Below are 23,558 nucleotides of genomic sequence, written 5' to 3'. Positions count from 1 at the left end.
GGCCAAAACAGCCATATAATTATCCATATATCCATATTTATCCATATATGACTAATCCCCTTTAAACAATCAGTTGTGTGTGTGAATTACACCCATGACACTCGAGGACGGTGGAGTGTCTCCATTTACAAACTCGGTGATACTGTATTTACTGTCTTTGCTTTGGCCTTTTCCCCAAATTTCGTTTTTCTTCCATCACAACTGAGGAGGAAGGGTGTAGCCACAGCAACATTGCCAGACTTCAGGGAACGCTTGCGAAACAGACCACGGCGAGGTTAGGGATTTGAGAAGTCAATGAGAGAAGTGAAAAATTATTCCTGAGTTGTTAATTTTCTCGAAATCTAAAGACACAACCTAGATTCGAGCCAATGTCTTAAGTAGTTGAACATGTTATTAATCTAACCTCGTGAAATTGACAAACTGAGACGTTTTCATTTTCGTGAAAAACTACTTTATATTGAAGGAATGCCTTTGATTTGACTTCCCGCACCTGCGCAGTTTGGCACGAGTGACCGTGACGTCTTTCTACGCATGCGCTTTGCTAGCCAACGTCGTCATGACATCGCCTAGTGCGATCGGGGATTTCTATTGGAGAAGCAGTTTTAGCCTATCTTCATACTGTACTGTCTTTGTTGTAGCGGTATCCTGTGGTCCACTGTCCTAAACCAGGAACAACAGTCGCGCAAGTCATTGCGAGATGGCTCAGCAATTGTTATTAAAAGTAATTTGCGATCATCAGGGAACATTGGACTATGCACATCTGGCAGATGGTGGGTTTGGGGCAGATATGTTCTGCGCTCTTGATAAACTTGTTGAAAACGATGTATTTTATATAGCGCTGTGCAATGGAAACAAACGCATTATTGCGAAAACGAAAGTTAGACGCTGCAAAGTGCAGCAATGTGATGGCTGCAATGATTTACACCTGTGTAAATTTTATCTATTTGGGGACTGCAAGAATAGTAGGGGAAGGTAAGCATAAAATATATTTTATATGATGTGCGCTAAATAGGATGCGTTTAGACAGGCAATCCAATTCGAAACTTATTTCCGATAATTTGATCTTTTTTAGAGCTGATGTGATTTTTTTTTTTTACAGTGGACCATTTTATTTTTTTAAATATCAGAATTCGGCTGCCTGTCTAAACGCAGGACCAGAGAAGTAAAGTAAGACAGATTGTTTTGCGTGGCCCGGTTTAAACTCTGCTCTTCCGGTGCACCAGGCCATGCAAAACGAACTTGCCCATTTTTTGACTGTGTACATGTATCATTGCAACGGGTTATTATTATTACAATTTTTAAATTTGAGGTATTTCAGCCCAAAACATGAAACTGCAACATTGTTGAAAAATTCTATGGGGTTTAGAAGTTGAATTAATTCAGCAAACTGCATTGTGCTTTGTATGTTTATTAACCTGTTTCTTGATACTTTGACTCCCAGACGGGCATGCCGCTTTGGCCATGACCTTCACTCCGAACACAACTCCATAGTTTTGAGAGAGCATAAACTTGAGACGCTGAGTAGACAGGAACTCCGGCAGCTATTATTACAGAATGACAACTCTCTCCTTCCACCGGTAAGAGCCAACCATTTACCTCTAACTGCTGATGTGGATCAGTGGAATGTGTGTGTCTGTGTGAGTGCAGGGCCAGCTCCAGACATACACGACATAAGCAAGGGAGTGGGGGAGTCTATCAGGTCTCAACTTGTTGTTGAGAGTTAGAATAGTGTAATACACAAAGGTGCAAGTTCGAAATGTGCTTGTGTATCAGTCATTTTTCTCTTATTAGGTCATTCACTGACAGTCACTCAATTAGTCATGTCAGCTAACCATTTTTAGATTGGTAAATTAGTCTATCCAGCTATGTAAACATGTAGTAATCATGGCCAAATACAGACCAGGCATGCAGGGCACATGCCCAGGGCCGCTGACCTCCAGAGGGCCCCCATTGATTTTGTTAGTCACTCTCACTCAGATATCATTAACATGGCAAAATGTGCAATGTGTGTGTGTGTCTGTGACTGATGATGAGGTGCTGTCTGCACATATTAAAATCCATTTGAATTCAATCACTTTTTGACAGCATCCCTTTTTATGTAAATCAAACTTTCCATATGTTTGCCCATGGAAGAGGTGGTCAGAAAGTGATATTTTGGACTTGAAAAGTAGGCTACCTGTGCATGTTCATCCACTCCAAAAGAATTCCAGCATTAAAACTGCATGTATACTCGTGCCATTGTAGTGGAATATTGACTCAGAAATATAACCCTCTTACTGGAACTTGTGAATTAAAATGAGAATTTAATACAAAGTAGCAAAGCCGTGCTGATCCATAGAACAACCAACTTTCTAAGCACGGAGCTCGGCCTTTATAGCATAGCAGCCTCACATACAGCATATGGGTACACCCCATATGTAAATGAAATAACTCCCCTTGTCCTTTCGCCACCATTATCTTTCATCTGAGTTCTTGCTTGTTCACGCCCAGTAACGCCCACATCTGCTTCGGGTTTAGATTATAATGGTGGCAGGACCCCTTATGTAATACAAAAAATAATACATTTTATTGTATATGCATATGTTTCACTTTTTGGTTATTCTGCTGTCATCCTGTCCCTGTGTTCCCTGACATCAGTATGTCAGATGCATAAGCATTAGTTAATGTAACCATATACACCAGCTAGTGTTAATTAACTGATGTGTCTTTCTGACAAATACCTTTTTTTTTGTAGCCTGAAAAGTCAGGACACCTGAAATGGGGCTGAAACTGTCCTGGGAAAAATGGGATGGTCACCCTAACACACACGGTCAACTTTACTAGACTAGGCTACAATGTGTATTACCATGAACTTCTAATAGGCCTACCGGTAGCCAGTGATGTAGTGGTAAAAAATAGGTGGGTAAACTCTGATTGCCGGTCACAGTGAAAAAAGTAACGCTCTCTATACAGCAATTTTCTGAAAAGGGTGGGTAAATGGCGTTTACTTGCGTTTACCCTCCACTAGGCCTACACCACTTCCGGTAGCCTACCCTGTCAGCCGAGGCAATTTCACACACATGAACATACGCAGAACAGGTAGCCTACATTCAATATAATAGGCCTATGATTTGAATCAAAACATGTTTACACCCTACAGTGCATTCGGAAAGTATTCAGACCCCTTGACTTTTTCCACATGTTGCTACGTTACAGCTGGATACAAATACAAATTAAAAATATTTTACAAATTAAAAATCTACACACAATATTTGACAATGTTTATGATCACTATGTTTGATGTACAGTTACAAGATGACATGGCATCATACCCTGAACAGAATGAGCCTATGTTTGTCCACTGTGAAGATTTGCTGCTGCACACACACCTGAATGTAATCATGACTCCTTTTCTATGTGCATCAAAATGACGCTCTGTTTCCCTGAATTGCATGGTGAAAGCCTGAGACTGTAATGTCATATTTTATAATGTAGCTAGTCTTGTTGGCAATAGAACAACCTTTCAAATCCACCTGACCCAGATTGAGATTTATAACGTTTTTGGATTACGTAAACAATAACAGTAATTGTGTGATGGCAGGGCTTGTGCTCAAAACAAATCAACTACAAGTGTGCTTTCTGTAGTTCCTCAACGGCACAGCAAGGAGAGCTCAAAAAAGCACCTTATAGTTGAAGACTCATCTTTGAGTCATACAAGAGTGTTAAAATCACTTAGGAACTGTGCACACTTTGGAGAAGTGTGTGGTCACATGGGGACACCAGTTAGTGCTCTCACTCAAACCCTTGTCATTTTTTGTTGTTTTATGTTGCACCGACCCCACATTTTCCTGGAATAGTCTTATCACGTTACTGAATGTATCCAGAGTATTTTCAGATTTTGTTTTATAGTAAATGTAAAATACATATAAAATCAACAGTGTAATGTTTGGTTTCAGTCTTGTCAGGTGCTGTTGTGTACTCACCTTTTTGGTCTGCTAATTTTCCCATAATGTCCAAACTGTTCCCTTTCAATTTGTTATGCATTTCATATTTCTTCTGTAAGAAATAATTCAATGTCTTAATTGTTTATTATTATGATCATTTCATTTATTTTGATATTTCAGGGGGTGGCAGCACCCCTACTTCCTGCGGCCTTGGGAATAACCAATGGCGATGCGGCATCGCAGGCTGTGAAATTTATAGCACGATTCAGACAACCACGGTGAATGTGACGTTTGATACAATTTTTGCCTGACACGATCACTCTTAATTCTTGCCTAATATGTTGGCAATTATTTTTTTTACCAATTCCAATATTTTCAATAATATGATAGTCATTTTGCACTGATTCAAACAGTATAATGTTTTAAAAACTGCATTTGTATAATATTACCATTATATCGACGCATGACCAATTTATGTATCTTTATTAACAATGTCATATTCTGCTTGAAATAACATGTAGCTTAATGAAATAATCAAAAGAAAAATGTGATTATTTATTAGCCTAGTGGTAGGCATTATATCATGTGAATTAGGCCTCGTGAAATCATTGTCAAAAGCGCAACAGGTACTGTTGCATGTAGGTCTAGATTATTTATGGGTTGATCATGTAGAAATATCAAAACATTCTTTCAACTCCAAAGTAAATGCCTGTCTATGATGCCGGAATCACTGACTCGCTGCCTTTTTCTATAATCAAGACACCTGCTGGTAACTCTTAAATGGTTAGGACAGCTCATGAGGTGTCCTAAATATCTGTCGACTAGGTGCGACTCTTACGACTAAAGAGGCTTCTTGCATAGCTTCTATTTTTACCCATAAGAGTAGGAGTAAAATGTCTCTATGCTCAGCACTTATGACCAATTGTCTACCCTGAGATGCTTTGTGGATACGGGCCCAGCTGTCAGATTCTCAAGGAAGAGGTTGTTTCCCTCATCAGTGAGATGCATGTAATCCCTAAGGTACTGCCCAGGGACACAGTGCTTTATGGCTGAATGGTGGATTGTGGGCATGCGCCTGTCACAGAGAAATGCAAACACCAGCTGGTTGACAGAGCACCGGGCCATCTCTATGTGCTTGTTGCTGTCCTCCTCCCACTGGAACATCCAACTCCTCTACTGTGTGATGTCAGAGTAAATCACAGTTGTCCCGGGGAACATTTGGATGACTACCTCCAAATCAGCTCACATCTGACGCACCTTTGTGTGTCCCAAGTCGTTTCCGAGGTGGATGACTATGATACATTCATGGTCGCACCTTGCCTTGGTGAGAGAGAATATTTTAGAACCTTTCCTTTGAGAACAGCTCATCCATATTTCACGCTCCTGTAGTCATCTAGCCAGCTACATTGTTTAATCGCATTGTAAATATTTTCTTCAGTCTTTGCTTCCATGCTCTCACCAATTTGCTTTGAGCAATGATCAGTAGGATTATGAGCTGGGATCTTATCAATAAGTAAAACACACAACATTGTGAGGGTTCACAAGGATAGCATGTGTTAAGCTGTATAATAATGTTGCATAATCACCTTCCGGTGTGAAACCATGGAAATTAAAAACAAAAACTATGTTTTAAGTGAGAATAGGCATTGGTCTGAAGCCGAAAAAGAATGTAAATTCACATGAGTACCACAATGCTTATTCCACCCATGCTCTACCAAGGTTTTCCAGCACACAGTTTTGCCCTACTACAGTAGCTATGTTGGTATTGTACTTCAAACTGTGTAGGCTGGTTGCTTCGGATTCAAACCTTCTCAAACAGCCTAATTCATACTCTTCAGAGGGATACAGTGTACAGTGTCCTGCTATTACAACTATATATAACGGTATAGATATATACAGTACCAGTCAAAAGTTTGGACACACCTACTCATTTCAGGGTGGTATTTTTTATTATAATTTTTTTTTTTCTACATTGAGGAATAATAGTGAAGACATCAAAACCACAAAATAATACATATGGAATGTAGTAACCAAAAAAGTGTTAAACAATGCAGAGATCATCTGTTCACCTACTCAGCGTCTCACAAAGACACGGTGTTTGGAACTAAACATTTCAAATTTGGACTCATCAGACCAAAGGACAGATTTCCACAGGTCTAATGTCCATTGCTCGTGTTTCTTGGCCCAAGCATGTCTCTTCTTATTATTGGGGTCCTTTTAGTAGTGGTTTCTTTGTAGCAATTCGACCATGAAGGCCTGATTCACGCAGTCTCCTCTAAACAGTTGATGTTGAGATGTGTCTGTTACTTGAACTCTGTGAAGCATTTATTTGGGCTGAAATCTGAGGTGCAGTTCATTTGTGGCGAACTTATCCTCTGCAGCAGAGGTAACTCTGGGTCTTCCATTTCTGTGGCAGTCCCCATGAGAGCCAGTTTCATCATAGCGCTTGATGGTTTTTGCAACTGCACTTGAAGAAACTTTAAAAGTTCTTGAAATGATCCGTATTGACTGACCTTCATGTCTTAAAGTAATGATGGACTGTCATTTCTCTTTGCTTATTTGAGCTGTTCTTGCAATAATATGGACTTGGTCTTTTACCAAATAGGGCTATCTTCTGTATACCCACCCCTACCTTGTCACAACACAACTGATTGGCTCAAATGCATTAAGAAGGAAAGAAATTCCACACATTCACTTTTAACAAGGAACACTTGTTAATTGAAATGCATTCCAGGTGATTACCTCATGAAGCTGGTTGAGAGAATGCCCAGAGTGTGCAAAGTTGTCATTAAGGCAAAGGGTGGCTACTTTGAAGAATCTAAAATATATTTTGATTTGTTTAACACTTTTTTTGGTTACTAAATGATTCCATATGTGTTATTTCATATGTTTGATGTCTTCACTATTATTCTACAATGTAGAAAAGAGTAAAAAAAAAAAAAGATAAACCCTTGAATAAGTAGGTGTGTCCAAACTTTTGACTGGTACCCTATATCATTTGTCTGTATGTATTTTTAGATATAGGCCTATTGTAAATGTGTATTATTGTTGCATCAACATCTTTATTATAAAAATAAATACAAGTATAATCATAACTTTAAGCTACACATTATTTGGCACGAGGTAATGATCAGCACAGCAATTGATAAAACAGGACCATGTTTGAAACACAAGTGCTTCTGCGCTTATGTCAATATTACGCAGGGAAACTAACAGGTACAGAAATTAGGAATGCAGACAGGATTTATCTATCTGAGATACTGTGTCCAACACACCACCACCTGTTGGGCACATACTGACCTAAAAAGGATGTTACTTTTTCAATGACATGTATTGTTAAAACAAAGGTTTAAGGCATGCACCACATTACAAGACAAAACACCTCAATCAAGCCTGATCGTCTTGTAAGTATAAAAGCAAAGCTTGCTTTAATTAAATTTTTTAAAAGCATGAAAAGGTAGTGTAATGGCATAATCTCCTACTATGGTGTGACGAATCCAATGCTTTACCTTGTATGCGGTACAAATCACATTATTGTGGAAGGACCTCCTCTAAGAGTATGAATTAGGCTGTTTTATTCTCACTTAAAACATCGTTTTTTAATCTCTTGTATGTTTTGGCAATAAACTCCAAAAAGTGTAGCACTTGGAAGGGAAGGTTTTGTTCAAATCAATAGGGGTTCTGTCAAAAAGTGATTGAATACAAATGGATTTACACAATACCTCTGTGTGTTCATCTCATGCTTTCTTGCACATAGAGTATGGCAAACAAGTATTTTAAAAGCCTTGTCACTCACTCTTTCAGGTGTGCTACTCCTATAACAAAGGCACCGGGCCATATGGCAACTGCCCTGATCAGGAGGGGTGCAGGAGACTTCACGTGTGTGACAGGTACATCAGAGGAACCTGCTCCTCGGGAGCCGACTGCAACAGGTGTCATGACTTCTTCGAGCCCCACCCACGGAGGACCCTGCAGCAGAGGGGAGTGCCAAACGATCTAATGGCGTCCATGTTGTCCACCTACCAGAACATCCAGGCCATGAAAAGTGAAGGTGCCGGCGGTGCTTCTTCCATCAACAGGCCCCAGAGCTGTCCTCAGAGAAATACAGGTAGATGGCTGCAGGAGCAAACACCAGGGTTGTATTCAGTGGGGAATAATGTTTCAGAACAGTCGCTATAGTTACCCGCAAAACCTTAATTGGAAGTATTTCTCTATGGACTTGCTTGCCAGCCAGGGTTGGGGTTAATTCCATTTAAATTCCAGACCAGTCAATTCAATAAGTACACTGAAATTCCAATTCCCTTCAATGCTTTTCAATAACCAGGTTTCCATCCAACCTTTTTATGCGAGTAAAGTACATGTTGCATGAAAATGAACATTTCTTGGTAAACTTTCCAAATTTCTACAAAACAAAATACACTAGACAACGTGTGTTTTTTTGGGGGGTCATTAAAAGTGATTATGCGATAAATGGAGGTGGAAAAGCTTATTCTCAAATATTGATATAATAACCATAATATTGAAGTCAACTTGGAGTCACGGGGTGACATGTTGTGTGGTCCTCCTACTACAACTGGAGAAACAATGCAGTTTATTAGGCTACAGGTGAAATAAGTTATGATGAACTTCACAGGGTGATGAAAGTGCAAGGTGATACGCTTGATGCTCCTTTCCAATAAATATCAAGGGTCTTATTCTGGTGACAAGATGATCGATGCTTGGCTGCCATTTAAGAAATAAAAATGAACTTGCGCTTTTGTCTATAATCATTTTTAATTTGTTTAAATTTATTTCACCTTTATTTAACCAGGTAGGCTAGTTGAGAACAAGTTCTCATTTACAACTGCAACCTGGCCAAGATAAAGCAAAGCAGTGCAACAAAAACAACACAGAGTTACACGTGGAATAAACAAAAGTACAGTCAATAACACAATAGAAAAATCTATATAAAAATCTAGATACAGTGTGTGCAAACTGGTGTTGATGTAAGCTATACCCGCACTGTATCTGCGAGCTGGTGGCTAGAGCGCACGTGCCAATACCAGAGTGGGCCCATTCGCTATATAACGCAAAAACAATTATTCGGTACTTGGGATATTAACCGCAAAAGTAATTTTTATGTGCGCTATGTCATCATGCACAGCCTTTTAACTGCAACAGGTCAATTTGATGGAAACAGATCTCTGGTAGGAAAATGTGCATATAGTTTGGATGGAAACCTAGCTAGTGAGGAAAGGTGGAATTGGAATTTGATTTACTTTCTGAATTGACTGGAATTGAGATGGTATTGACCTCAACCCTGTTACCAACTTTGATTTCATGTAACTGAATGTTTGTTTATTTGCTCTTTGTTTACAGTGAGGAATGAGATCTGCCTGTTCTTTGTCAAGGGGGACTGCAAACAAGGAGGTACATTTAACGAGGGAGATATTGTGTGTGGAGGCAGAGTGTCTGGAGGATAGCTTTCCCATGTTTGCTTTGGCAGAACACCTGCAAGGGCCTTGTCCAATTTGTACTCAGGCAGAAGCTATGGCACCCGGCCGGATATGAGTTTATCTATAACTTTCAAGGTTGTCAGTAGATACACAATACAAACCCTGTGAAACCACAATTTAGGGACAAATCAGGCTGTTACCCAGGTGCAACAATGATACTCAGCAACATATCACATCACACTGAAAACGTATGACTTTCAGAGAAATGCCGGAGAGTCCACTTCAAAATGCCCTACAAGTGGGAAGTGAACGATGGACAGACTTGGTCAGCTCTGCCAGAAAACGAAGAAATCGAGAGAGACTTCTGTGACCCTTCTAAGATACACAGGTACAGTATGTTATGTCATACTTAAAGATAGACTCAGCGATTTCCTCAACAACTAAGAGCGTTGGAGCGCAAGACTCAACTTCCCCGCTGTTTTGGTCCCATAGCTACCACGCTGTAACAGTGTGAAGTGAACCTGTGCACATGCGCAGATATAGTACTGTGCGTGACTGTCTTGCATCTCAATATCTGCTGTGCTGCTTGTGGTAATATCATTTTGCTGAGTCTAACTTTAACTACAACAACTGTGTCAAACTGTGAATAAGGTACAATATAGCCATTATATATATATATTTTTTTACCATTTACATTTGTCATGCCTTCACAGTGAGGGATCTGAGCGTGTGCGTTTCAACTCCATGAGCCGTGGATTATGGGAAGTTCGCCGTCTCTCCACAGTTTCCTCTGTGACCCAGCCCACATACGTACTCACCACAGAGTGGGCATGGTTCTGGGAGGACGAGTACGGCAAATGGGTCCAGTACGCATCCATCGTAAGTGGTGTGAAACACTCAAACAGGCTGATGTGTTACGAGGACAATAATAGATATAGTAAACGGTTGTTCCCCTTGAATTTGAGTTTTTTTCTATAAATTACAGAAAGAGATGCACAGATTGTCGTCCATCACCAGTGAAGACCTTGAGAAAAGGTACCAGGAGGATCAAAGTGCTGTGGTGAAGTTCACTGCAGGCCAGCAGTCTTATGAGCTGAGTTTCAGAGGTAACACATTTCAAACTCTTGAAAAACAGCTCTCATGTGCAACCTTCTGTAATGATAATAATAATAATATATTTTAGTTATAAACGCTTAGCACAAGTTACAGTTAGAGTCTGAAAGGCTACTCTTATACACTACCAGTCAAAAGTTTTAGAACACCTACTCAATCAAGGGTTTTTCTATATTTTTACTATTTTCTACATTGTAGAATAATAGTGATGACATCAAAACAATGAAATAACATATATGGAGTCGTGTACTAACCAAAAAAGTGTTAAATAAATCAAAATATATTTTATATTTGAGATTCTTCAAATAGCCACCCTTTGCCTTGATGACAGCTTTGCACACTCTTGGCATTCTATCAACCAGCTTCACCTGCAATGCTTTTCCAACAGTCTTGAAGGAGTTCCCACATATGCTGAGCACTTGTTGGCTGCTTTTCCTTCACTCTGAGGTCCAACTCATACAAACCATCTCAATTTGGTTGAGGTCGGGGGATTGTGGTAGCCAGGTCATCTGATGCAGCACTCCATCACTTTCCTTCTTGGTAAAATGGCCCTTACACAGCCTGGAGGTGTGTTTTGGGTCATTGTCCTGTTGACAAACAAATGATAGTCCCACTAAGCCCAAACCAGATGGGATGCAGTATCGCTGCAGAATGCTGTTAGCCATGCTGGTTAAGTGTGCCTTGAATTCTAAATAAATCACAGGCAGTCACCAGCAAAGCACTCCCACACCATAACACCACCTCCTCCATGCTTTACAGTGGGAAATACACATTCAGAAATCATCTGTTCACCCACTCTTTGTCTCACAAAGACACAGCGGTTAGAACCAAAAGTCTCCAATTTGGACATTGCTCGTGTTTCTTGGCCCAAGCAAGTCTCTTCTTATTATTGGTTTCCTTTAGTAGTGGATTCTTTGCAGCAATTTGACCATGAAGCCGATACACACAGTCTCCTCTGAACAGTTGATGTTGAGATGTGTCTGTTTCTTGACCTCTGTGAGCTGCAATTTCTGAGGCTGGTAACTATAATGAACTTATCCTCTGCAGCAGAGGTAACTCTGGGTCTTCCATTTCTGTAGCGGTCTTCATGAGAGCCAGTTTCATCATAGTGCTTGATGTTTTTTGCGACTGCACTTGAAGAAACTTTATAAGTTCTTGAAATGAAAATAAAGAAAAACCATTGAATGAGTAGGTGTTCTAAAACTTTTGACCGGTAGTGTACGCCCCTCAAATTCTATTACTAAAATCGGCAGCAGGTAGCCTAGATGTTAGAGATGTTGAACAGTAACTGTAAGGATGCTGGTTCAAATAGTTAATCTTGTAATTACAGACATGACACAAAAAAACAAAACATATGGTACTTTAAGGATGGTCAGACGACGTCCTGTCTTTGTTTCAACTGTGGACGCACAAGCTGCAAGAAGCAGGTAATGTATGAATGGGACTGGACTGAGAATGGGTATATGTTCTGAATCGAACCATTTCTATATTTACCTAATAGATTACTTATAATCATAATAACTTTTTCTTAGTGTTGTATATGAAGGTTATTTTTCATATGTCATTTCAGGAGAAATGGAGCACGCAATTTCAGAGCTGTTCCTGGATCTTGGGACAAGTCTGCGATACCTGACATTGGATACAAGGTCACTTGTTTACATGTGATTCTACGGCTTTGGATTTCAGGGAAGTTTAACATTGCCTTTCATTTGGTTTCAGCTGTGACAACCATTTTGTTTTCTCCTGCAGACAGTCACTCTTCTGAGTTCTGACAGGGACTATCAGAAGGTCCAGGAACTTTTCAACAAGACCATGAGGGGCTTCCAAATCACCCGCATTGAGAGGGTCCAAAACAGGGACCTCTGGGAAGTCTTCCAGTGGTATGTTTACATCAACTCTCACACACAATCCTAGCATGTTACTTCCAAAATGCTATGTAAACCCGGGCTTGAATGTGATTATGGGTAAGCAGTGTTAGGAATTGAAAACCTGGTCAGGGTGTGTAGTAATGCTAGATACAACATATAAGGTGACATCTCCTATATTTAAAGGTTTATTAGACAAAGAGAGACATAGACAGACATATGCATATGAGAAGACAGACATGTTCATGTAAGAGGTCTAGAGCAAATCTCACCCCCTCCCCTCTGACCTAAATACTCTTGCCTATCTTTGTTCACTGCCAAAGCATTAAATCAAGGCGGAGACCTTAGGGTTGAATAGACTATACATTTGAAACATCTTAATCGCTTAAAGACACCCATAAACGATTTTATGTCTCAGGGGCCCAGATACCGGTTACTGAGAGCTGCTTTAAGGTCACCTCTGGCATTACAGAGGGTACCTAGAGGTCAAATTTCAATAGGGAATAACCATCTGAAAATATCAATCTTAACAGCAGCTAATGGTGATTTCATAACAGCAGCTAATGGTCAAATTCTTAATGGTCATTTATTCCTTCTCAGGAAAAGAGATTTAATGAAGAAAAACAATGGAGGTCAAAACAGCAAGGAGCTACATCTCTTCCACGGAACGGACCCAAAACACGTAGATTCCATTTGCAGAGATAACTTCGACTGGAGGCTGTGTGGAACCAACGGAACTGTGTACGGCGAAGGTACCTCATGTTAACCATCTGTCAGAAGTGTAGTCAGATTTTAGAAGCACTCATTATCTCACTATAGTCTGTCATTTTGTTTTACTGATGATCTTCTCTGTTTGTTTTAGGGAGTTACTTTGCCAGGGATGCCAAGTACTCAGACAGCTACACCAGCCACTCAGGAGTGAGGTCCATGTTTGCTTGTCAGGTGCTTGTTGGCGACTACACACAGGGGAACTCAGGGCTCCGTCGCCCCCCTCCAAAAGGCGAGGGAAGCCCCACTCTCTATGACAGCTGTGTGGACAATGTCCTGAACCCATCCATATATGTGGTGTTTGAAAGGCACCAGGTTTACCCAGAGTTCCTCATCAAATATGATGATAGCGTCATGGACTGGTCCACTTCGGCTCCAGCTCCACCCAAGACTGTCTCTATCCAATCCACTTCCTTAACCCCAACATCCAACCGGATTCAAGCCACAGTTGCTGCTACCCCATCAAAGAGAGTTCAATCCACTTTGAATCCATATAAAACTGCAGCCACCACTTCCTCAAATCCAACCCATTCTCGTCCCACTTCACGTTTTGTCCATCAGTCTCTCCCAAAACCTGCCCAAGCCCCATTGATATTCATTCAATCTCCAGTCCTCATGAAGCCAGCCACAAGTTCTCAATTAGTGGATATCACCCACGGCCAAGATTTCACTCCCTCATTTGCAAACCTCTCTCACACACTCACTACCCCAGCCAGTAACCTCTCTCGTACGCTCACTACCCCAGCCAGTAACCTCTCTCGTACGCTCACTACCCCAGCCAGTAGACCCTCTCGTATGCTCACTACCCCAGCCAGTACACCCTCTCGTACGCTCACTACCCCAGCCAGTACACCCTCTCGTACGCTCACTACCCCAGCCAGTACACCCTCTCGTACGCTCACTACCCCAGCCAGTACACCCTCTCGTACGCTCACTACCCCAGCCAGTACACCCTCTCGTACGCTCACTACCCCAGCCAGTACACCCTCTAGTACGCTCACTACCCCAGCCAGTACACCCTCTCGTACGCTCACTACCCCAGCCAGTACACCCTCTCGTACGCTCACTACCCCAGCCAGTACACCCTCTCGTACGCTCACTACCCCAGCCAGTACACCCTCTCGTACGCTCACTACCCCAGCCAGTACACCCTCTCGTACGCTCACTACCCCAGCCAGTACACCCTCTCGTACGCTCACTACCCCAGCCAGTACACCCTCTCGTACACTCACTACCCCAGCCAGTACACCCTCTCGTACGCTCACTACCCCAGCCAGTACACCCTCTTGTACGCTCACTACCCCAGCCAGTACACCCTCTCGTACGCTCACTACCCCAGCCAGTACCCTCTCTTATACATTCACTACCCCAGCCAGCACCCTCCATTATACACTCCCTACCCCAGCCAGTACCCCCTCTCCTACACTCACTAACCCAGCCAGTACACCCTCTCCTACACTCACTACCCCAGCCAGTACCCCCTCTTATACTCTCACTACCCCAGCCAGTACAGCTTCTCCTACACTCCCTACCCCAGCCAGTACCCCCTCTCCTACACTCACTACCCCAGCCAGTACCCCCTCTTATACACTCCCTACCCCAGCCAGTACACCCTCTCCTACACTCACTACCCCAGCCAGTACCCCCTCTTATACACTCACTACCCCAGCCAGTACCCCCTCTTATACACTCCCTACCCCAGCCAGTACACCCTCTCCTACACTCACTACCCCAGCCAGTACCCCCTCTTATACACTCCCTACCCCAGCCAGTACACCCTCTCCTACACTCCCTACCCCAGCCAGTACCCCCTCTTATACACTCCCTACCCCAGCCAGTACACCCTCTCCTACACTCACTACCCCAGCCAGTACACCCTCTCCTACACTCACTACCCCAGCCAGTACCCCCTCTTATACACTCCCTACCCCAGCCAGTACACCCTCTCCTACACTCCCTACCCCAGCCAGTACCCCCTCTTATACACTCACTACACCAGCCAGTACCCCCTCTTATACACTCCCTACCCCAGCCAGTACACCCTCTCCTACACTCACTACCCCAGCCAGTACCCCCTCTTATACACTCACTACCCCAGCCAGTACAGCCTCTCGTAGACTCGCTCTTCCAACCTACACCGCCTCTCGAAGACTGGCTCCCCAACCCCCCACCCCCTCTCCTACACTCACTCCCTCAGCCAGCACCCCCTCTCGCACACTTTCCCCTTTAACTGGCACCCTATCTTGGGCTCACACCCGCTCAACAACCACTACTCGCACTCTCTCTGCCAGAAGTACCTCTCACCCACTATCCCCTTCATCCTCATTGAGCACACCTTATCACACACTTTCTCACTCATCATACTCCCCCACTTACACACAAACTCCCTCACGCACTTCCCCCTCCACGTCAAGCAATTCTTCTAGCACACTCTCCCCCTCAGCAAGGAACCTATCTCCGGTGTTCTCTCCCTTGACAGGTGCCTTCACTAGATCTCCTCCTGAGTCACTGTACAGTGTTCCAACAGCTCAAAGGAGGGACACCAAAGAAAAAAACAAGTGCCTTCTCCAATAACTTGCCTTTGTCAGGGTGGAGCAGTAAGTTAATAGAACGTTTTGATGGCAAACTTCACATATTCAAAAACAGAAAATGTATTAAAATGATGAATGATAATGCATTTGCATACTGAATATGTTTTATAGCTGTGTATCTTTACCTTGTAGGGGCTTAACAATAGTAAAGCTGTTCACAACTAACCAGAAGCTGGTAATTTTGCACAAATATGAATTTGATGAGCATGTTTCCTTTACTCAGGTCTACTGACACAATCCATACATTTTGTAAATGAAACAAGTTTGATTTCTCTGTTTTAAACTGAATAAACTCAGAAAATAATTGATTGTGGATGTTTTTTGGACAATCCTATTCTTTTCTAAGAGATTTTGAAAACACCCAAATGTCAGAAATGTTATATGTTTTGACAAATATCATCTTTATTTACTTTAAACTGAATCAATGATTAACTACTGCTGCTACTGTGTGTCTAACAGGCCTATTGTGATGTAAATGAAGGTTCCACATGCCACTCGGGCAGAGTTGAATGTGGCGTCTTTAAAAGGCTGTGTCCTGTCATTAGTGTGTTCTATTGCCTGTTCGTTATACTTGGCTGCCTTCATAATAGGGGAGTGGTTAAATACACTGTATGTTTCATTTAGTCAGAAATGGTTTTGTCGCATGCTGGTCACCTGTTTGGTAGTTAATGGAGAGCAAAGTTCTACTTCATATTTGACAATATATGTACAGTAATTGCGAGGGCCAACAGTCATGTGTTGTACGGTGACGGACATGGATTCAACAGCTCTGATCTACAAGGTCCTCTGTGCCCATAATGGGTCCTTTGAGCTGGGAGAATTGCGTGCCAACATTAGCACCATAGAAGATGACCTGGAAAGTGTTTTAGGGAATCAGGAGATGTTTACCAGGGCTGTCTCTAAGGGAAACAAACTGATAGTTGCCCAGACGAAGATGAGGTTATGCAGAGCTAAAGGATGTACTGGCTGCAGCAATTTACACCTGTGTAAGTTCTACCTTTATGGAACATGTCCATCCAATGAGAGGTAAACATTTTTTACTTTTCTGTTTTGTTTTTACTCTGGCAGTTATTTACCTGTCATGTTACTTGTATTCATTCAACTATTTTATTTCTTCCATTTTCTAAATTCATGTGGTCTTACAGAATGTGACATAGGTAATGCACTACAGTATAAATGTCAATTGCTACAGGTTCATGGCAGTTTGTAGATTTGACATTTAAGCCATTTAAAAATAATAATTCAAGAGCTAAATAACAAATCGCATCTCGCTCTTCTTGTGATTTCCAGACAAGGATGCCGTCTCTGCCATGAGCTGACGTCAGAGCACAACATCAGAGTCCTGAGAGAGCACCACCTGGAAGAACTGGACAGGAAGGAGCTGTGTACATTACTGCTGCAGAATGACAACGCCCTTTTACCCCCAGTATGTGCGTCATAGGCATTCAGAAAGTATTCAGACCCCTTGACTTTTTCAAAATGTTGTTATGTCACAGCCTTATTCTAAAATGGGTTAAATATTTTTTTCCCTCATTAATCTGCACCCAATACCGCATAATGACAAAGCGAAAACAGGCTTTTAGAAATTTGTGAAAATGTATTAAACATAAAAAACATATACCTTTTTTACATAAGAATTCGGACCCTTTGCTATGAGACTCGAAATTGAGCTCAGGTGCATCCTGTTTCCATTGATCATCATTGAGACGTTTCTACAACTCGACTGGAGTCCACCTGTGTTAAATTCAATTGATTGGACATGATTTGGAAAGGCACACACCTGTGTATATAAGGTCACACAATTGACAGTGCATGTCAGAGCAAAAACCAAGCCATGAGGTGTAGGAAATTGTCCGTTGAGCTCCGAGACAGGATTGTGTCGAGGCACAAATCTGGGGAAGGGTACCAAAATATTTCTGCAGCGTTGAAGGTCCCCAAGAACACAGTGGCCTCCATCATTCTTAAATGGAAGAAGTTTGGAACCACCAAGACTTCCTAGAGCTGGCCGCCCGGCCAAACTGAGCAATCGGGGGAGAAGGGCCATGGTCAGGAAAGTGACCAAGAACCCGATGGTCACTCTGACAGAGCTCTAGAGTTCCTCTGTGGAGATGGGAGAACCTTACAGAAGGACAACCATCTCTGCAGCACTCCACCAATCAGGCCTTTATGGTAGGGTAGCCAGACGGAAGCCACTCCTCAGTAAAAGGAACATGACATCCCGTTTGGAATTTGCCAAAAGGCACCTAAAGACTCTCAGACCAAGAGAAACAAGATTATCTGGTCTGATGAAACCAAGATTGAGCTCTTTGGCCTGAATGCCAAGCGTCACGTCTAGAGGAAACAGGTTTGCCAAGCTTGTAGTGTCATACCCAAGAAGAATCTAGGCTGTAATCGCTGCCAAAGGTGCTTCAACAAAGTACTGAGTAAAGGGTCTGAATAATTATGTAAATGTTTTTGCTTTGTCATTATGGGGTATTGTGTGTAGTTTGATGAGGGGGGGAAATAATTATAATACATACAATACATAAGGCTGTAATGAAATTTATAATTTTTTTGTCAAGGTGTCTGAATACTCTCTGAATGCACTGTTTGTCAGCCTCTTTACAATTTAAGTTGAATACAGACATAAAGATGCAATGCCAGCAGGGAACACAAGCTGATTCATACTTTTGATTCACAGGCATTGTATATTCAATGTTTATTTCCCCATGTCCAAAATGACTACTGATAAATGCATAGACTTGGTGCTATCATCCAAGTATGTGTACTAAACTGAGCGTGCAGATATCTGTACAAATAATGAATTTGAATTGGGACTGATGCACTTAAACAGAGTTTGCACTTATCCAATGTCCATATCAAGCCCAGGAGTGGTCTGTATTTGTCTCCAGGTTTGCTTCACATACAACAAAGGTATTGGAGAGTATGGCTACTGTCCTGACAAGGAGAGCTGCAGAAGACTCCACGTCTGTGAGCGCTACATCAGAGGAACCTGTGCTGCAGAGGTGGACTGTGACAGGTCTCACGACTTCTACGAGCCCCACCCGCTCAACACCCTGCAGCAGAGGGGAGTACCTAATGAACTGGTGGCATCCATGTTGTCCACCTACCACAACATCCAGGCAATCAGGGATACAATTGATGCTAGTGACAACCCACGTTGGTAAGATGCCTTGTAGAGTAGCCTACACTATCCTCGTCTCCGGGCTCAATTGCTATTGGATATAAATTCGGAGAGAGAGCTGGCAGGTGGCTGAGATTATACTGTACTGACTGTATTTTCTTATAATGCTGTCTAACTTTCTCTACTCATCCTCAGCAAAAAATACTCTGGTAACCACCTGCTGAAATCCAAAGCTTTACCCAGTCACTGGGATAAATCTTCAGTACCTGAAACTGGATTCAAGGTTCATAACAATGTTTTAACTCATAAGATCTTCCATCTGGTCAGAAGGCAGTGAAATATAAAGCTATTACATTGGTAAAATTAGATGTTCTTTTCAAATGCATTCTCTCTAGAGGGTTGCTCTGCAGAGTTCCTCAGCTGAGCACAAGAATATTCTGGATCTTTTCCATCAAACTATGACTGGCTTCAGTGTGAAGACTATTGAGAGGGTGCAAAATCGGATCCTGTGGGAGGTCTTTTTGTGGTAAGAATCACAACTCCTCATGCCAAAAGAAATGTATTCTACCCAAGAAATATATTCCTATTGTCTGCGTTAATTAAAGCAGTTACAACATACCATATGCAAACAGATGTAACATGTTAATGGTAACTGGTACTTTTCTAGTTTTCTAGCAGCAAACGAGCAGACACATGCAAATGCTATGAGGTGACATGCCAATGAAGATACTGACAAATTAATCTGTTGTTCCTCTCCCAAGGCAAGGAGATGTGATGAGAAAGACAAATGCAGGGAAGGAGAATGAGAAGCAGCTCTTCCATGGAACAGACTCTAAACACGTGGACGCTATATGCCTGCAGAACATAGACTGGAGGATGGGTGGAACACAAGGAACGCCCTATGGGCAAGGTGAGCTCTGCATTTCATTTGGTATCTAATAGATTTTTAGGTTTATATAAGAATTTATGTTACATGGAAATGGCATTGGACCACATCTTTTTTTTGCTATGCTCTTTCACGTCACATTGTGGAAATACAGTGGAAAAGTTGACAAAACAAATGTCTTTGTAATGTCACCTGTCCGGATTGTTCTAATTCTAACCCATGTCTTTCCAGGAAGCTACTTCTCCAAGGATGCCAAGTTCTCCCACAGCTACACCAGCCAGTCAGGAGTCAGGTCCATGTTTGTTTGTCGTGTGCTGGTGGGAAACTACACACAAGGACACTCTAGCTACCTCTGCCCCCCCTCAAAAGATGGAAGCCACACCATCTCCTATGACAGCTGTGTGGATGACATCTACAACCCCTCTGTATTTGTGGTGGTCGGGAAGCACCAGGTTTACCCAGAGTACCTTATTCAGTACAGGGAAGGGTCCAGGCCTGGGACCTATGTTCCAGCACCTAACTTTGTCCAAAACCAGAGCCACCACAATATGCACTGGAAACCTATTCCAGTCATGCTATGCTCACAAGCCACCCCTGTGCTGCCCAACACTGCAAGGTTCAGATCTCCTTGCGCAACAGGACCTGCCTTTGCCCAGCCCACACTCAGTACCCAGCCACTATTTTCACACTACTCAAACCCACTCAGGCCTCCCTCCAATCCCTCTGTTTCAAACCCTTCAAGACAGAGAACCCCCAGACCTACCTTGACACATGCTTCTGCACAGTTTGGCTCCCTTAACTCCTTGACACATCCATCGTTTCAGCCAGGCCTGATGACTTACGTCCCTTATCCACCACCCTGGGTCGGCTCTATGACCTCCATACCACGCGCACCTCCACCCAGGACAAGATCACAGTTTTCTAAAATGGAAGCAAAAAGTACATCTATGGCATCACTAGATAATCTATAATCCTTAGTAGTCTATTTTTTTAATTTAGAGGGAAATGAATTGTAAATAAATTGTATTTGTCGATTAAATGTTGTCCTTTTTAGCTCAGTTGGTAGAGCATGGTGCTTGTAATGCCATGGTAGTGGGTTTGATTCCCGGGACCGCCCATATGTAAAGGGAATGCACCCATGACTGTAAGTCACTTTGGATAAAAGCATCTGCTAAATAGCATGTATTATATAATGTGTAGTTCAGACAGTGTTGACAAAAGAATCAGAATTGGGCTGCCTGTGTAAACGCAGTCATAGTAGTTTCTGAATGCACCACTGCATAAAATAAAATGTAAATGTTTTTTCCACTTTTTAAGGCATTTGCTTCCCCCTAGGGGTGATGTTGCTGAAATGCGCCGTACTTATTCTGCATTACTCCTCACATCTCCTCAAACATCCAGTCAATTACTTTCTATTGGTCATTGAGTTTATTTAGTTAAACACAGAAATCCAACTACTTTACAAAATGTGTCAGCAGACCAGAAGTCCCAGAGTAAAGGATCAGCAGACCAGAAGTCCCAGAGTAAAGGATCAGCAGACCAGAAGACCCAGAGTAAAGGATCAGCAGACCAGAAGTCCCAGAGTAAAGGATCAGCAGACCAGAAGTCCCAGAGTAAAGGATCAGCAGACCAGAAGTCCCAGAGTAAAGGATCAGCAGACCAGAAGTCCCAGAGTAAAGGATCAGCAGACCAGAAGTCCCAGAGTAAAGGATCAGCAGACCAGAAGTCCCAGAGTAAAGGATCAGCAGACCAGAAGTCTCAGAGTAAACGATCAGCAGACCATAAGTCCCAGAGTAAAGGAAACGTGCTCATCATATTCCTTGTTACTAGTTGAACATCACAGGAGGCTGCTGAGGGGAGAATGGCTCATAATAATGACCGAAACAGAGCAAATGGAATGGCATCAATCCCCTGGAAACCATGTGTTTGATATCATTCCACCAATTCCGCTCCAGTCATTACCACAAGCCCATTCTCCCCAATTAAGGTGCCACCAACCTCCTGTGTTGAACATTATTCTTGTTTCTTGCAAGGGTTTAACACACCAACTATGCATATTTGACATGAAAATGGAATTATCATTCAGAAACACTACAAATTGTCAACAGGTTGAACTTTGAATATCAAGTTGTTTAACTCCTCACTCTAGATGATGTGATAGTAGCAGAAGATGTGTCAGAAGTAGTGCTCGATGTGGAGTGGTGAGACCCTGAGAGTGTGGAAGAGTCTGTAAGTGGGGGAGTATGATGTGTGAGAAAGTGTGTGATAAGGTGTGCTCATTGAGGATGAAGGGGATAGTGGGTGAGAGGTACTGCTGGCAGAGAGAGTGCGAGTAGCTCTGGCTGAGATACTGTGACCCTGAGAGGGTGTGTCAGTTGAACGGAAAATGTGCGAGAAGTGGTGCTGGCAGGGGTAGTGAGTGTGCAAAAGGGGTTACTGGAGCGAGTGAGTGTGCGAGTGTGGGCAGTGCCAGGGCAAATGAATGTGTGAGAGGGGGCACTGGCTGAGGGAGTGAGTGTGCAAGAGGGGGCACTGGCTGAAGGAGTGAGTGTGCGAGAGGGGGCACTGGTTGAAGGAGTGAGTGTGCAAGAGGGGATGCTAGGTGGGGTAGTGAATGTATAAGAGAGGCTGCTGGTTGGGGTAGTGGGTGAATGAGAGGGGGTGCTGGTTTGGGTAAAGAGTTTATGAGGGAGTTTTCAGAATAAGGGAGTGTAAGACCAATTAGCTTGGCCTAAGGTTGTATCCAACAACTGAGAACTTGAGGCTGGCTTCAAGAGGACTGCAGATTGACTGAATCCCAATGGAGTTCGGGCAGGTTTTGGGAGACGTGAAGGGGGAAGAGAATCGGTTGGATTAGAGGAAGTGGTGGTAGCTTGAGATGGACTCAAAGTGTAGCAGTAGCTGTTGCTTGAATCCGGTTGGATGTTGGTTATTGGACTATGTAAGTGGATTGGATGGAGACAGTCTTGGGTGGAGCTGGAGCCGAAGAGGACCAGTGCATGACGCTATCATCATATTTGATGAGGAACTCGGGGGAACACCTGGTTCGCTTTAAACACCATATATATGGACGGGTCCAGGACATTGTCCACACATCTGTCATAGAGGGTGGGGGTTCCCTCGCCTTTTGGAGGGGGACGATGGAGGTACGTGTTCCCTCGTGTGTAGTCACCAACAACCACCCGACAACATACATGGACCTCACTCCTGAGTACTTGGCATCCCTGGCAAAGTAACTCCCTAACATTAACAGAGAACATCATCAGTAAAACAAAATGACAGACTATAGTGAGATAATGACTGCTTCTAAAATCTGACTACACTTCTGACAGATGGTTAACATGAGGTACCTTCGCCGTACACAGTTCCGTTGGTTCCACACAGCCTCCAGTCCAAGTTATCTCTGCAAATGGCGTCTACGTGTTTTGGGTCCGTTCCGTGGAAGAGATGTAGCTCCTTGCTGTTTTAACCTCCATTGTTTTTTTTCACCAAATCTCTTTTCCTAAAGAAACAGGGATAAAAACAGCTGCTTCCCCATAATCACATTCAAGCCAGGGTTTACATAGCATTTTGGAAGTAACACGCTGGGATTGTGTGTGAGAGTTGATGTAAACATACCACTGGAAGACTTCCCAGAGGTCCCTGTTTTGGACCCTCTCGATGCGGGTGATTTGGAAGCCCCTCATGGTCTTGTTGAAAAGTTCCTGGACCTTCTGATAGTCCCTGTCAGAACTCAGAAGAGTGACTGTCTGCAGGAGAAAACAAAATGGTTGTCACTGCTGAAACAAAAAGTTGAACACTAACCTTCCTGTAAGCATAAGCAGAATTACCACATGTAAACAAGTGACCTTGT

The 23,558-nt window shown here is 42.7% G+C and overlaps 2 protein-coding genes across 3 annotated transcripts; both read left to right on the top strand.

Moving 5' to 3' along the window:
• The first annotated feature begins 596 nt into the window (after positions 1–596).
• Positions 597–16,008, top strand: LOC106609434 (uncharacterized). 2 transcript variants are annotated; one of them, XM_045722098.2, is made up of 12 exons: positions 597–972; positions 1,442–1,577; positions 7,728–8,031; positions 9,282–9,332; positions 9,620–9,746; positions 10,072–10,237; positions 10,344–10,464; positions 11,802–11,898; positions 12,042–12,117; positions 12,221–12,351; positions 12,937–13,088; positions 13,199–16,008. In XM_045722098.2, exons 1-12 carry the CDS (start codon positions 698–700, stop codon positions 15,676–15,678), a joined length of 4,116 nt encoding a protein of 1,371 aa, XP_045578054.2. In that variant the 5' UTR covers positions 597–697; the 3' UTR covers positions 15,679–16,008. The 2 variants fall into 2 exon arrangements, with proteins under 2 accessions (XP_045578054.2, XP_045578055.2); XM_045722099.2 differs by having other exon boundaries at positions 598–770.
• A 316-nt stretch (positions 16,009–16,324) lies between these two features.
• On the top strand, positions 16,325–21,021 carry LOC106609386 (protein mono-ADP-ribosyltransferase PARP12). The gene is made up of 7 exons (XM_045722097.2): positions 16,325–16,721; positions 16,986–17,121; positions 18,587–18,858; positions 19,015–19,102; positions 19,215–19,345; positions 19,581–19,729; positions 19,937–21,021. The coding sequence occupies exons 1-7, from the start codon at positions 16,429–16,431 to the stop codon at positions 20,674–20,676; spliced, it is 1,809 nt and encodes a 602-aa protein (XP_045578053.1). The 5' UTR covers positions 16,325–16,428; the 3' UTR covers positions 20,677–21,021.
• Positions 21,022–23,558: the final 2,537 nt, after the last annotated feature.

This window comes from Salmo salar, chromosome 07 (genome assembly GCF_965601325.2).
Source record: "Salmo salar chromosome 07, fSalSal1, whole genome shotgun sequence".
NCBI lineage: Eukaryota > Metazoa > Chordata > Actinopteri > Salmoniformes > Salmonidae > Salmo > Salmo salar.
Note: the sequence above shows the minus strand (reverse complement) of the source record. Positions and strands in the feature narration are given on the sequence as shown.

Excerpts from the sequence above, each read along its gene's own strand:
- LOC106609386 (XM_045722097.2), top strand. The coding sequence starts at position 16,429 with ATGTGTTGTACGGTGACGGACATGGATTCAACAGCTCTGATCTACAAG. Across the intron at positions 16,722-16,985 it reads ACATGTCCATCCAATGAGAG|ACAAGGATGCCGTCTCTGCC; the intron begins GTAAACATTTTT and ends TGTGATTTCCAG. Across the intron at positions 17,122-18,586 it reads ACAACGCCCTTTTACCCCCA|GTTTGCTTCACATACAACAA; the intron begins GTATGTGCGTCA and ends ATTTGTCTCCAG.
- LOC106609434 (XM_045722098.2), top strand. The coding sequence starts at position 698 with ATGGCTCAGCAATTGTTATTAAAAGTAATTTGCGATCATCAGGGAACA. Across the intron at positions 1,578-7,727 it reads ACAACTCTCTCCTTCCACCG|GTGTGCTACTCCTATAACAA; the intron begins GTAAGAGCCAAC and ends TCACTCTTTCAG. Across the intron at positions 13,089-13,198 it reads CGGAACTGTGTACGGCGAAG|GGAGTTACTTTGCCAGGGAT; the intron begins GTACCTCATGTT and ends TGTTTGTTTTAG.